Source organism: Talpa europaea (assembly GCF_964194135.1).
Source record: "Talpa europaea genome assembly, chromosome: 7".
Taxonomy (NCBI): domain Eukaryota; kingdom Metazoa; phylum Chordata; class Mammalia; order Eulipotyphla; family Talpidae; genus Talpa; species Talpa europaea.
Window position 1 is genome coordinate 20,590,761 of NC_140074.1, and position 16,156 is coordinate 20,606,916.

At 40.8% G+C, this 16,156-nt stretch overlaps 1 protein-coding gene across 3 annotated transcripts in view; it reads right to left on the reverse strand.

Annotated features, from left to right (window-relative positions):
- Positions 1 to 16,156, reverse strand: part of FOCAD (focadhesin) — a gene marked incomplete at both ends in the record, with an annotated part of 251,103 nt that overhangs the window by 17,774 nt on the left and 217,173 nt on the right. For all 3 annotated transcript variants that reach the window (XM_084236533.1, XM_084236532.1, XM_084236531.1), the window contains 2 exons: positions 1,288 to 1,416; positions 15,638 to 15,718. In XM_084236533.1, coding sequence (XP_084092659.1) covers positions 1,288 to 1,416; positions 15,638 to 15,718 — 210 coding nt within the window. The remainder of the gene's footprint in view (positions 1 to 1,287; positions 1,417 to 15,637; positions 15,719 to 16,156) is intronic.

A 16,156-nucleotide genomic window follows, 5' to 3' on the forward strand; every position in this document is an offset into this window, starting at 1 on the left:
CATTAGTGGGTATGTTTTCCCAACCAGATCTTTTCTTTTTTTCTAACTAGTTTTACTAAAGCACAAACAAGTTTTATATAGCATACAAAAGCAAAGGAAGTGCAGGAGAACATATTTTTCAAATGAAACCTCTGGAAACACAGTATGGTGACATATGTGGAACCAGTGAATATGTCACTTACATGGCAAAGGAACTTTGCAGACGTGATTAAAGTTAAGGGCCTTAACGTGGGAAGATTATCCTATATTTCTCAATTGTACTCATTAACCACATGAATATAAATGTGGAAACCTTCATTGGCTGCAGAGAACCAGAAAGATGATGGCATGAGAAGGCCACAGCCCCCCATTGCTTGCTTTGAAGATGGATAAAGGGAAGACTGTGGGTATCTCAAACCAAGGACTGTGGGCATCCTCCAGAATCTTGAAAGGGGAAGGAAATGGATTCTCCTTGTCTTAGTCTGCTCAGGCTTATAAAATACGACAGACTGGGTGATTTATAAACAACAGAAGTTATTTCTCATAGTGCTGGAGGTTGAAAGTCCAAGATAGGATGCCAGCCTCATTGGGTTCTGGTGAACACACAGACTGTCAGCCACTCATTGTGTCCTTACAAGATGGATGGGGCTAGAGAGCCCAGAAAACATGCCTTTTAAGTCACTAATCTCATTCAGGAGGGCTTCACCCTCATAACCTAATCATCCTGCAAAAATCCCCTCTTCTAACACCATAACACTGGATTTCAACATATGAAGGGGAGGGGGTGCAGGGGACACACACATTCAGACCATAGCACCCTCCTTAGGGCATCTGAGAAGGATGCTGATCTTAACCCAGTGAGAATCCTGTTGGACTTCTGGCCTACACAACTATCAGCTGATAAATATGTATTGTTTCAAGGCTCTAAGTCTATGGTAATTTGTTGCAGCAGCAATAGAAAACCAACATAGGGTACTTCCTTGAAACTCAGGGCTCTGGAAATAGGCTGGTTTTAGCCTATTAGCCCCGGTTTTCTGGGACCTGCCTGGCACACCCAACACCACGAACATTCACTCAAACACTGCTTTGATGGACACATCAGGTCTGTGTCCTCAGACCTCCTCCACCTCCCCCTACCCTTTAGATATTTATAAAGTGACTCAATGAAAGTAATTCAGCTTTCCCATCCAAGATAACAACTGGTTGTGACTGATCCCAGTCACAACCAGTTGATACACAGAATCTATTTTTCAACTCAAGTTGTATCCAGAAAGTAGAATCCAAAGGTCTGAAAAATTTGATATTTACCAAAGTTCAGTCTCATAAGTGGAGAGAGAAGTGCACCCCAGTTCACAGGAGGGTACTGATAGCTTTCTCCAATGGTTGCTATGGGTTTCATCACCACCTTGAGAAGGGAAGGAGGGACAGATTCAGGACCTGCAACAGAAACAAAAATAATAATGAAACACTTCAACAGCATCGAGAAAGTGGAAGATACTGACTTCTTTCTTCCAGGCATTTGGCATCCCATCTTCGCTGTGATCAGTCCTTCAATTCTGTTCTCTTAACCTCAACCCCTTGAACAGTGAAATCTTGCTTGCTTCCATTCTTGTCTTGAGTCTTTCCGTCTTGTCTGGATATGGATGTTCCCCTCTGCTACTTAGCTGTCTTTACATCTAGTTTTCTAAAAAGGTCTAACTTACCCTACATTATTGCTTCATTGTTTACTCACTCCTCAATTCACTTCCTAAAGAGGAAACAATGATTGTCTACCCAGGTAGAGTTCCTTCTAAGGCCTATGGATTATCAGTCTCTGTGGCCCTAAGTGGACATGTTTTGTAGCATGCAATTCACCACGACTTTTACACGCTGGCCTGAGCCACAGCCGACTGCTCAGAGATGGGCAATTAAGGTATCAGCTAATCCATACATTAGCCAGCTACCTATGAGAAAGTATCATAACTTTAATATTATATTCTATTTTTTTCATGTGGGGAGTAATTAGGAATTGAAAAGAAAAAGGATACACTAGAGTAGTTATATACTAGTTATGTAAAAGGGTGGTCCCCAGGAAAGGTGGAGGTTCCAGGTTTCCTGTCACACCCAAGGGAGGGTGGCGCTGAGCAGAGAGAAGAAGCTGAAGAGGAGACTGAGGAAGGAAGGAAGCAGGATGGGGAGCCAGAAAGAGACCTGGAGGAGGCACATGGAGCTGAGAGACATGTGAAGAAACTGCGCTTGCCTTCTGGTCGTGGACTGGTTGACACAGATGTGGGTGAGAGACCCGTGGAGAGGTGACAATGGTGGTTTTTGTCTTGATTTTGATTTTGCTCTTTTCCCTCCAGACTTGTCTGGTTGTTTCTGATCCTTTCCTATGGGTCCCCACTGGAAGATGCTTTAGACTGGTGGCAGGCTTTGGGGCCCTGCTCTGGGCCAATCCCATTTGGATGGACTTTTACCCACGAGGGGACGGGTAACTTTGGGTGTTCGATTGAGAAACTATATTCTTTGTCTTTCCTGTATTGTTTCCTAATTGTATTAAAGTTCCTTCCCATTAACGTCTCATATGTTTTGTGTTGATGTGGCGGATGGCAGAACCCATTTAGAGCAGGCAGATTTGCGGGGTCTGGGCTGTCCCTCTCCCTGCCCTGTAACAGATTCACTAGTGAGGCAGAGTTGCAGTAACCATTAAGGATCATGTAAAAATAAAGCTACAATAGGGCAGAAATGATGTATAAAAAAAAAGTAGAAACCCAAGAAGGAAAAGCAGAAGCAGCAGAGGGAAATCAGCATCAGCAAAAAGAGAGGCAGAATCAGTAAATGGAAAAACATCAGCAGGAAAAGGAAAAGCAGGAATAGAATCAGAAGATAAAGGAATAGAATCACCAGAAACTGAAGAGGGGGTCAGCAGAGGCTGGAGCAGAGTCAGCAAAGTAAAATACATCCATAGGAAGGAGAAGCACAAGAAAAGGAGAAGCAGAGACAAAATCAGCAGAAAAGTTGCATTAATAGCAGATGCTGAAAGTGGGGAACTAGAAGGGGAGACAGAATCAGCAAAAGAAAAAAAAATAACAGCTGTGAAAGGGGAAGCACGGGAAAAGGAGAAGCACAGGCAAAGGGAGTAGCAGAGGCAGAAAGGACCAGCAGAATCAGCACATTCCTAAAAAAGAAGGAAACAGAAGAAGGAGCAGTCAGCAAAGGGAAACCAGTCAGAGAAAGGAGGAGAGCAAAAAGGGAAAGCACAGAGAAACCAAAAAGCAGAAGGGAAAGCAAAAGCCCAGGGAAATGGAAAAGCACAGGCAGAGGAAGTAGCAGAGGTGGGAAGTACCAGCAGAATCAGCACACGCTTAAAAAAGGAAACAGAGGTAGGATGAGTCAGCAAAGGGAAACCAGCCAGAGAAAGGAGAAGCAGAGGGGGAAGAGAAGCACAGAGAAACTGAAAAGCAGAAGGGAAAGCAAAAGCTCAGGGAAAAGGAGAAGCAGAGGCAGAAGTAACAACAGAATCAGCAGATAGTAAAAAAAAAAAGAGAGAGAGAGAAGGAAGCAGAAGCAAGGGAGTCAGCAAAGGGAAAACCAATGAGAGAAAGGAGAAGTATAGGGAAAAGGAGAAGCACAAAAGGGAAAAGTAGAGGGCAAAGAAGCAGGAGGAAAGGAGCAGAGGGGAAATGAGAAACGGAGGGGAAAGGAGAAGCATAGAAAAAAAGGGAAGTAGAATGAGAAGAAAAAGGCGAAGCAGAGGGGAAAGGAGAAGCAGAGGGGAAAGGGGAAGCAGAGGGGAAAGGGGAAGCAGGGGAAAGGAGAAGCAGAGGGGAAAGGGGAAGCAGGGGGAAAGGAGAAGCAGAGGGAAAGGAGAAGCAGAGGGGAAAGGAGAAGCAGAGGGGAAAGGGGAAGCAGAGGGGAAAGGAGAAGCAGAGGGAAAGGAGAAGCAGAGGGGAAAGGGGAAGCAGAGGGAAAGGAGAAGCAGAGGGGAAAGGGGAAGCAGAGGGGAAAGGGGAAGCAGAGGGGAAAGGGGAAGCAGAGGGAAAGGAGAAGCAGAGGGAAAGGAGAAGCAGAGGGGAAAGGAGAAGCAGAGGGGAAAGGAGAAGCAGAGGGGAAAGGGGAAGCAGAGGGGAAAGGGGAAGCAGAGGGAAAGGAGGAGCAGAGGGGAAAGGGGAAGCAGGGGGAAAGGAGAAGCAGAGGGGAAAGGGGAAGCAGGGGGGAAGGAGAAGCAGAGGGGAAAGGGGAAGCAGAGGGGAAAGGGGAAGCAGAGGGGAAAGGGGAAGCAGAGGGAAAGGAGAAGCAGAGGGAAAGGAGAAGCAGAGGGGAAAGGAGAAGCAGAGGGGAAAGGAGAAGCAGAGGGGAAAGGGGAAGCAGAGGGGGAAAGGAGAAGCAGAGGGGAAAGGGGAAGCAGAGGGGAAAGGGGAAGCAGAGGGGAAAGGGGAAGCAGAGGGAAAGGAGAAGCAGAGAGGAAAGGGGAAGCAGAGGGGGAAAGGAGAAGCAGAAGGGAAAGGGGAAGCAGAGGGGAAAGGAGAAGCAGAGGGGAAAGGGGAAGCAGGGGGAAAGGAGAAGCAGAGGGGAAAGGAGAAGCAGAGGGGAAAGGGGAAGCAGGGGGGAAGGAGAAGCAGAGGGGAAAGGAGAAGCAGAGGGGAAAGGGGAAGCAGAGGGAAAGGAGAAGCAGAGGGGAAGGGAGAAGCAGAGGGAAAGGAGAAGCAGAGGGGAAAGGGGAAGCAGAGGGGAAAGGGGAAGCAGAGGGGAAGGAGAAGCAGGGGGGAAGGAGAAGCAGAGGGAAAGGAGAAGCAGGGGGGGAAGGAGAAGCAGGGGGGAAGGAGAAGCAGGGGGGAAGGAGAAGCAGGGGGGAAGGAGAAGCAGGGGGAAAGGAGAAGCAGGGGGGAAGGAGAAGCAGGGGGGAAGGAGAAACAGGGGGGAGGAGAAGCAGGGGGGAAGGAGAAGCAGAGGGAAAGGAGAAGCAGGGGGGAAGGAGAAGCAGGGGGGAAGGAGAAGCAGGGGTGAACAGAGTAGCAGAGGGGAAAAGGAGAAGCAGGAAAAAGAAGCAGAGGGGAAATCGGTAGAAAAAACAGCACAATGAAACCATGGGAAAGCAGAAACAAGGACAAATCAGGCAAAAGGAAAAACAACTGTAGAAAGGAAAAGCATAGGGAAAAGGAGAAACATAAAAATTGGGCCAAAAAACTCGAATAGACATTTTTGCAAAGATGAAACCCAAATAGTCAGGCTATGAAAAGATGCTGAACATCACTCATCATCAGAGAAAAGTAAATCAACACTATAAGAGAACACCTCACACCTCTTAGGATGGCTATTATTAAAAACAAAAAAGACAGGAAAAGAACAGAAATAACAAGTGTTGGGGAGGATATGGAGAAATTGAGACTTTTACACTGTCGATGGGATTGTAAATCCCATAGATTGATAGAATCACTATCAAAAATAGTATGATGGCTTCTCAAAAAATCAAAAACAGAACTGCATATGCCCCGCCATTCCCACTTCACTGGGTATAATCCAAAGAAATGAAAGTAGAGCCTCAGAGATTTATTTGTACACTCAAGTTCACAGCAGCACTATCAATAAACAAGAGGTGAAGGACTTACATAGATAATTTTCCAAATATACTACGAAAGGCCAACAAGCACTTTTCTAAGTCGTTGTTCTGAAAATGTATCATGCTCTCATTCTTGAAATAGATGCTTCCTTAAACTGATGTTTTCCCTCTACTGAATCTCACTGCCTGATCTCATTTAACTGTCATGGTTTACATACTATTTGGGTGTGCTGATGACTAGAAAATCCATAATTCAAACCTAAGTCTTTCTCTGATGTCCTAATATCTCCTCTCCAACTAGGGTTAACTAAAAGATCAGCATTTTTCTTACGATGGCCACAAATTAACCTACCTCCTTACCAAATAGTGCAATAGTCTGCTTACCATTGATGCTTCTCTCCTTTTCAATAAACACTTTTTGCTTTTTGAATTCTTAAAAGGTTACCTCATCTGTTGCATATGTGAAGCTTATTTCTATTGCATTTTTAGATGTAATACTAGAAAATATCAGGGAATTAACCATTTCTATTACAAGGAGAATGATTTTAGATTAAAAGCAATATAGTCGTGAACATATTCATTCATTCAACCATTATGTAATAGTACCAGTCACAGCTCCCGGCAGTAGAGGTAGTGTTGAACAAGACAGCACTGGTCACTATGCTCACATTCTAGTAAGAGGACAAGCAAGCAAGCAAAAATCAGGTGTGATTAACCCTAATAAAAACTCTGATAGGAAAAAAAAACAAAAACAAAACCATGATAGAAATGAGTTGATTGACCATTCACATAACTTTAGACTGGTGACATACATGTGGCAACTGTCCCCATTTAGTATCAGCTGCAAATTCAAGTATTGGATTTCATAAAAACTAAGCAACTAACCAACCAACAAAAATTAAGGTGCTTTTGGGGGGGTCCTTATACCTTGTGATTCATAGAAATGGCCTGATGAATTGGAAGACGGTAAATGTGCTATAGAATTGCTGTATATATAGAATTATTTTTCTCTCCTAATGCAGAAATGAGTCTAACTTTATACTGGAAATCATTAATTCATAAATATATTTCTATTATATATATTTTTCCAAATTACATAAATTTTATTCCAAAGGCCTCCCTGGTAGTGCAGGGGTTTGAAGTCTTAGCATTATTAAGCTATAGGCAGCCACTGCAGCACAAGTTTAATCGCTGGCCAGGGGGCCAACCCACATGGCACAGCAGACTTCTCCTGCCTCACCCACTGCTCCCCTCAGCAGTGTATTTTAGTAGATCTGCTTTTTCTGCTTCCCACTCTGTCTTTAGTGAATCCTCTCACCACCCCTATTCCCCTGGCCTACCCCCCACTCTTGTATGCATAAATGAAATAAATCTTTAAAAAAAATTTATTCCAAGTAACTCTACAGACTACTACAGAAAACATGTAGTTTCCATAGGCCCTTGGGAATCAGGAAAGACATTCAAGATGTCCTCTGCTATCAGGACCTAGTGTGAAATATGGCCATTTGCCAGATGTTTTATTGCTTGATGAGCTCTGCTATAACAGATTAACAGAATCTTCAATAACTGCATTTTACTAAAGACTTTACATGTTGCTTCTACAATTTTTAGAATCGACTGATATACAAACAACTATCAGAAACAAGGGAAACTTTTAAAATGGAACACAGGGTTGAAAAATCAAGTAAGTGCTACAATGCAGTAAATCTTCCACATTTAAAGGGCAGAGAATCAGCACTGAGTAGCATAACTAGAATCACTGAAAATTTTCCACTGCATTTGCAAGGAACTCATTCTGACACTAACTGGAATGAAAGGAATTATAGTCACTATTAGGGATGGGGAAAATAGTTGGCAATTCCACACATTTTGGGGGAGGCATGAAAGGAACAGCCTGAAAGCTTGGGTGAGGGGAATCACATGGTATCTTTGCCCCAGAGATCTTTAGCACTGGACAGGAGAATCCAAATCTAAGTAACTAGAATGATCAGCTCCCTTCAAAAAGGGCTTTGTCTTTTAAATAAGTGTCTTTGATAAAAAGAAACACTGAAAAGCTTTTTAGACAATGGAGTTGGAATGGAAAACTGGGAAGACCGCACAGCACTTGTTAAAAGGATCCAGATGTTTCAAAATCTGGATACAAAATTGTTTTAAATTTCTCATCCAGTTGACAGCCACAAAAAAACCTTGGTAGAAATGGCATAGCTGAACATAATGCGTTACAACAGGATCCATTATCACACATACTTTAGCTACATGCAGGATCAGACACTTAATACCATGACAAACGTGTAATTCTGACACTAAAAGTCTGGTGACAAGAGGGCTAACAGCAGTGGTAGGCATATTCCCCATCACCAACATGTAGCTTGCGTAGGAAGGACACATCTTTACTTTGATCATCTTTTGTGTTCCTTAGAATCAACTAAGTTTAGAATTTAATTAGTATAGCTATATATGTATATATATAACGCTTAAGCTGTGTATCAACAAATGCTTGAAAACTATTATATGCCAAGCAAAGTGTTCTAAGCATAGGATAAAACACAGATGTTCTTCCTGCCCTTGAGGGAACTGTAGTCAACTGGGACAGACAGACTTTAAACAGAATTATAAACAACTGAGCAAATAATTACACACATGTAAAACACTGTGAAAAACATAGGAAAGTATCACATGAGAAATCTAAACTCATCTGGTATCCTTCCTCTCCTCCCACTGAAGAAAGAATGTTTAAACCAAGATGGACAGATGCGAAGGATTTTTTAGAAAACAGAGGCAGAGATAACTATAGTACGTTTGTGGGGACAGAGAGATGCTTAGTCTCCTGCCAGAAGATGACTCTATAATCAAGTCAGTTGTGTAAAACAATTGACAATTCTGATAAATCAGTCTGATACTAAAAGTTAGTAGGATGCTTTGTCATAAGATCAAGTACTTCAAAAACACTCCCAGTTACCAGAAACCAACACATCCCTGGTCCCTCCAGCCCCAAGAAAGCTGCCCAGTCGACATCAGGATCTGAGTGAGGATGGCAGTATTAAGCAGGGCTGTGGCCAAGTGGGGATAAGAAATTGGCTACATATAGGGGAAGTCAGCAAATGAGCAAATATATTGAGAAAAAATGGCAGCCAGATTTCTTACTATCAGAGAAGAAACTTGTAAATACAAAAAGAAGGCAAGGTAGAGTGAATCCTTAGGTACTGAATTAGAGAGATGGGTATCAACTCATGGTCTATTTCCTAACTCTGTTCACTGTAACGGCCTCACAGCAGTGACTGCCTCAGCAACAGTGAGATAATCTGCACGAGATCTTAGTGAAATATGCTCCACAATTTTCTGAAAGAAAACTGAGCAACCTGGCTACTGCAGGGCTGAAACAGTATAAGAGTCTAGAATATCCTTCTGGGCCACAAAGTAAGAAAACAGTCAAAGAATGATGGGGTCGTGTCAAAAGGACACAAGAGCCAACCTGAGGAAGCTTTTACTGATCTAATCTGGAACAATTTGAGTATGAAAATAATGACTAATTGAATAATAAATGATTAAATTAATAGGAATTTAGGGAGCAGGAAGAGAATTAAAAAGAGGGAGGTTGAAAAGAGCGAGAGAGAGAGAGAGAGAGAGAGAGAGAGAGAGAGAGAGAGAGAGAGAAGCGAGCGAGAGAGCGAGAGTGTGAGCGCATGTAGAGGAGGGGGGACACCCCTTCTTTATAGCAGAATGCCAAGTAAAAATGTACATGAAATAATGGAATCTTTTTTTTTTTCTTTTTATGAAGTAACATTGGTTTACAAGATTGTATATGATTCAGAGGTATAGGATCACACCCATCAGGTGTATATGCTACCATACCAAATGCACCCCTAAGGCACCCATAATCCTGCACCATAGTCCATTGTGTCCCCTCCCCCCATATTCTCTCCTCCCCTTCCTACCCATCTTGTAGCCTCAGTTCCACAGTCAGATTTCTAGGGTTTATTATTGGTTTGGCTTTTCCTGAAATGGTTTGGTTTTACCTAACCTTTGTTCTGTTTCTCTATATAGAATAATGGGATTTTAAGAATCACTTTTTGGCAATAATGATAGTCATAATTCAGGCAAGAAGACATTAATGGATACTAAAACTAATGAGTAAAAGCAGGAAGAAAAGCGGGATATTCTAAAAGTTTCAAAATATCTTCACATGAAATATTTGCTCATGACAAAAGGAAAAGAGCAACTTTCTGTGGAGATCCCGGGGCCTGGAAGTCACCACAAAGCAATCAGGTTCACATCACTGGTGCAGGCAACAGACACCATGCACCACCCAATGGGACTCTGTGAGAAAGCAGAGCTCCTCTTTGATCTTCCTGCCAAAGTAGACTGACCTGAAGAATGAAGAACATCAGGCAAACCCAAATAGCTGGGTGCTCACAAGATAACTGACTTCTAACCTTAAAACATGAAAATCATGAAAGTCACAGAAGGACCGAGGAACTATGCCAGACTGGAGACTGAAGAGGTAAGACAAGTGCAGAGAGACCTGCTAAAGACATCATTTGGGAAACTGTAAAAGCTGAGCACAGTTCTGAGGCATACAGCAGGGGAAGGGGAGGGGGAGGGATCAAAACAGGGGAGGGAAGAGCAGAAGGGACTGTGGTGATGGTTCATGGGTGCCTGTGGTGGTGGAAGAGCTATGGGGACTATACCAGTGAGGAGAAATCAAACACTGTCCAAAAAGTAACAATGATATAAGATAATAAATGTAGAAATAGAGGAGAAAAAAAAACTGAAATAAGGTCTCAGGGTGAAGGGTATATAAGTATTCTCTGGCTGTTTTTGTAGCTTTTTGGGTAAACTTGAAATTATTTCAAAACAAAAAGTAAAAGAAAAGGCCCACATTAAAAAAATTTTAATTAAAAAAATGAACAGCCTCTCATATAATAAATACTTGCAAAAATGTTCAGACCTTCTGGCAATGCAATGCAAATTAAAGCAGTCTTAAGGTATCATTTCATACCTGACTGGTTTTTATTGTTATCCTTTGTTTATCTCTATGTTGGTTGCTTTGTAATTTGATACTAGAAAGAGTTTACCCTTTATTTTCTTTTCTGAGTACTGTTACATAAAGTGACTCATAATCTGTCATAAAGTGACAGAAACTCTCCAAAGAATATTCAATTATTTCCTCCACTTTACAGAAGCAACTAAGGTTTAGAGACCTAAGCAGCTTGCCTGAAGTTACATATCCAGCAAGTGGAAGAAGTGGGTTGTGAACTCAGGCAGTCCGACTTCCATGCTTTAAACCTGTATGAAATACTGCTTTCCATATTCATATATGGCTGAGAAACTGAAATCTAGTACAATTCTGAAAAGCACTGAGGCCATGCCATCCCCAAAATCACCAAATCCTCAGATTCATCCACTAATAAATTCCTGAGAATTTATCCTAAGGAAAGCTATATGCATTAGAGAAAAAGCTCCATGTGGAGAGATGTTCTCTACTGTGAAATTTTTTTTTAATGACCAACAGGGAATGGTTAGGTTAATAATAATTCATTAACTTGATGGAAGATTCTTCAGTTATTTAAAATAATAGAGATGAATAGAAAATAGGGAAATGTTTATAATACAATATTAAGTTGAAAATACATATATATGTATACTAGAAACGAGTGAAAATATGAGTGCACAGAAAACAACAAATTAAAAAGATTCAAAAGTGATAACAGTTGTCAGAGTCATGGGATAATAGGTCACTTTTTTCTCTATTTTTTTATTGTTAACAATAAAAAAAAAAAGACATCAAACACTCCCAAAATATATCCTATTAAGAAATGTCTAGAAAGTATGGTAATAATTTTTTTTTCATACTTTCCCCCAAGCCTCCATTTGGTGGAACACTATTAAATATTTAAAAATTAGACAACACAAAAATAAAAATTTTATGATTCAATATAAGCATAACACGCATCTAGAAGGATATATCCTAGAATAGCGGCTCTGGCTATTCCTGGGTGGTAAAATGATAAGGGATTCTTATTTTCTTTATGCTATTTCTGAATTGACTGTTGAACACATATATTCATTCCTAATAATGTTTATCAAAGGAATTACATAGGTGACTCTTACTAAGTTTTAATATTTGAAAACAGCATGCAATCACGGCAATCAACTCCATGATTTCATCCAAAAAGTAGGACAACTTCCTCGTATCAATTATTCTACTCTCAAGAGTTCAACAGATTCTGTTCCTCTGTCTAAACTCAGCAGATACATCTCAGGCTAACAGTCTGAGAATGAAGAGGACATACCTAACTATATTTCACATGCAAGCCCCATATTTATATGTACAGATCATTGACCAATGAATTCGTATCAAGAAGGAAATGCCACACTTAATGACTTAATCACAAGGGTTTAAATATACTTCCCTCAAATAATCCTCATTTCTGTAAACTTTAAAGCCTAACGGAAAAATACAAGCTTAGAAAGTGTTACTCATTTTCCAGTGGTAGGATCAGAAACAATCCTATTATGTAGATATATGTAATATTAGCACTAAAAAGAAATGATTGTTTTTATTAATACTTTTAATACATTTTAAATGTAGTATTAAAGAAATGTAAAATCTTGACAAAATCTGAATATGATATATCGAGTGAACACAAAGATCAGAAATCAGATCAAAGAATGAACAGGAGATAAAGCAAAAATAAGAGTCAAAGTTTAAAGGACTGTAAGGGAAAAAATAATTCTATAATAGGTGGAATTAAGTGATAAGGAAATTTTTAAGTCTAGCATTGTTAAGAAATGTCCACAGATGATGATGATGACAAAAGATTAAGGAATAATTCATCTGCTAGGAGCAGGCCAAGGGTAATTCGGGAAGAAAAGAAAATGTTACATGACATAGTCCAAAACAGTGACGTGCAAAACTAGTCTTCAAAAGCTAGAAGGAATTTCACCTATTTGACATGGCTTTAAGATGTAGGCTTTTATGAAGAAATAGATGCAATGAATATTCTGAATGTTCTATTGCATGAGTATAAAGCGAGAAAAGTCCTAAGCATTAGCAAGCAGATGAATCCATTCATGATCTCAAATCTGATTGGCTAAAATTGAGATCATGATGCCCACTCTCAACCTGGTCTAAGTGTGGATCAGGAATAACTCATTACCTTTCTCTTCCTCTTGTGTGTCATTAAATAGCATGCAGTGCGATGAAACCATGCTATCCCTCAAATTTGGTCTCCTGCCTATGCCAAGCATGATTTTTATTCTCTGAAGCCATTTCTCCCTCAAAAGAGCTCACCAAAGTTGTCATCCTTCCTATCAGCAGCCCCACTGGGCTTTGGTGAGTGACATCCAGACATTTAAACTCAAAAGCTGCTTCAGAAGGGAGTTATTAAAATTCAAATGAGCTGGGCATATTGAAGAAGAAAACACTCGTTTGCATGCACACCTCCGCATTTGGCCATCCCATTTAGTCCCATAGAGCAGGGTCTGGTTTTGTTTTTGTAAATGGGCTTCCGAGGCGGAGGTCAGCCTCCCACGGCCCCCACTCCTCTGGGGTCATCATTAGTAATGTGTAAGGCTGAATAGATTTTCCTCTGAATCTAGTCAGCAAACCTGACAAGAAGGCAGCCCTCTCCCACAACCTGAAAATGCCAAAAAATCTGATTAGTAATATGGCATTTGTTAATACTTCATTTATCTATTTTAGAATAGCTTTCTGCCAGGCTGCACATCACATCACTGATGCCAGTTCCACCTGATTTTTCAGTTTTATAGCACAACATTTCCTGTTGTGCCATGACTGTGTAATCATAAAAATGTTACATTTAACCAAGAATTTCCCATCTGATTCAAAGAACACTCGTTTGTCAGTATGTCAAGAAATATGGATGGGAGAAGTCCAAGTGACATTTTGTTCACTAGAGAGGAAAAAGAGTGTATCTATCATTTGAGCTTAAGAAGTTTTATTTTATTTTTGATGGAAATATCTCATATTAGCATCATTTAGAAATTTATAAGATATCAGTGAGTAAACTAACAAGAAAATATATTCCCATAATATTCTGGTTTGGGACTTCTAAATATTCCTTTAGTTAAAAATTCAATTTCTACTAATGAAGACATCTCTATTATGATATCTAGATTAAACAGATTTAACTTATAGCACTATATCAACTCCAGACTATGTGTAATATATGACATGTCTACATCTACACATATCAGGTGCAAAAATGACATAACCATATATCAATTTTTATAGAGGATATGTAAAAGCAAATCATATTAATCACAATCCCAGTATAACAGCACAATTTCCAAACCTCCAGAAACTAAAGAATTGTTTTCCAAGTAGTAGTTTATAATCGAGAAGTTCCAGGGATTACTGTACCCAGTGAGAAATCAGACGTGACCTTTAATATTCCTTTAAATGGCAAGATTTTACTCTTCTACAACTTTCGTTAATCAACTTGCTATCTCCAGATTTCTTCATTTTTCATTTAGTTAAAAAAAAAAACTTTTTTCTAAAAACATGGTCTTGTTTGTAGTACAGGCACTGGTTTGCCCAGACAGACCTCACCAGCCTAAGGAAAAATGAAACTAGCAAATTTCAATGAAAGAATATCACGAGTGAAATTGGATTCTGAGCCATGCACGTGTTCAGTTTGAATCCATTTTTTTTCATTATAATTCTGAATAGTGTATCATCAAAGAGTATCGATTTAATAGCTTCCATAATTCTGGCTCCAGTTAAAAATAACAGCACTCAATCTCAGTCATCAGGCTGCTTTTGCTCTAATGTGAGTGGCAGCAAAAAAGAATTAAAAGTGAATAAGTGCTTGCAGAGAAAAAGAACATATAGGCTTCCCATGTGGCCTGGAGGTTAAGTCTTAGCGCTATCACTGCTGCAGCCTGAGTTCAATCCCTGGCCAGGGAGCCAACCCACATGTTAGGCAGCAGACCTCTCCAGTCACACCCGCTGCTCCCCTCAGCAGTGTGTTTCAGTAGATCCGCCTGTTCTGCTCCCGACTCTGTCTCTGGTGAATCCTCTCCCCCACTGCACCTCTGGCCTACACTCCAGCAATTCTATGCATAAATAAATAATCTTTTCTTTTTTAAAGATTTATTTATTTTTATACAAGAACCTGGGTACAGGCCAGCTGCACGGGAGGGTGAGAGGATTCACCAGAGACAGAGCAGGGAACAGAACAGGCAGACTGATGAAATACACTGCTGAGGGGAGCAGCAGGTGAGACAGGAGAGGTCTGCCATGCCATGTGGGACCCTCGCTAGCCGGCCGGTATCGAACCAGTAGTGCAGAGGCTGCGGACAGCTTCACAGTGTGGTGCTCAACAGCCTGTGCCACCAGAGGAGGCCCGAAATAATCTTCAAAAAAAAAAAAAAAGAGAAAGAACACAAGCTAGCGAGATTCCAACAACATAGAGTGATCATACAGGTTCAAGGAGAAAACCTTCTTCCAAGCCCTGAAATACAAATGGTCCCCAGTGTGCTTTCTGTTTCTAGATAACACTCAAAACTGACAAGAAATCCAAGTGAGGGGCCTCCCTCATGGTGCAAGGGGTTAAGTCTCAGCACTATGAAGCTATCTGCAGCACTAGTTTGATCCCCGGCCAGGGAGGTAACCCACATGGCACAGCAGACCTCTCCTGTCTCGCTCACTGCTCCCCTCAGCAGTGTATTTCAGTCAGTCTGCCTGTTCTGTTTCCCACTCTGTGAATTCTCTCACCCCCTGTACCTCTGTCCTACACCCCAGCTCTTGCATGCATGCATAAATAAAATAAATCTTTAAAAAAAGAAATCCAGGTGTGCTTATATTTTTGAAATAGTCAAATGAAAGATTAGGGTGTTTACAGAGCAAACCCCCCCACCCTTCAACCCCTTCCACCCCCAGTCAGATATGCTGATTGAACTATGCAAAATATATGCTGATGTACCATATACTGTAGTTGGTCTCCTGGTCATCTCTATTGCCAAGATGGCCTAGCAGAATATATTCACCCCTTCAGATTGGGACTGAATAATTCTACAGCAACATGCGTAAGGCATATAATCTTACAGAACATGTAGAAAGAATGATAAAATTCAAGAAATGTGCTCACTTACCTTTTTTTCCACCTGTAATGAAGAAGCCAATTGTTGCTCTAATAAAACTGCTTTCAGGCAAATAGCTGTAGTCAGTAGGAACTGTGGAGACAGAAAATGATCAAATTAACTAGTGAACCTGGCAGGACTAATGAAGGAAAGATAATGATCTCATGCAGCCATATCAACCTAGAGACAAAGCAGAGATGTTTATGCCATTAATCTCAGAGCAATACTCTGTGGCTGCAACTAATTCTATTAAATTAAGTGACTGGCCTTGAAGTAATCAATTATGCTACACAAGCAAATCTGAAATGGTGGTATACTTAGTAGAGGCTGAAAATTCAGAGGAAGAAAATATTACTGAAGTGGTTAAAAAATCCTGTTCACATTATCATACCAGTGACCCCCAATCCAGTGACCTTTTCAGTGTCAGCCAGAGTGTGCTAAGACCACTATTCTAGGGGATACTTCAGGATATCCTGAATCAGATATATGAACCATGAAATACAACAACCAGTATTAATAGCAGACAGTCTC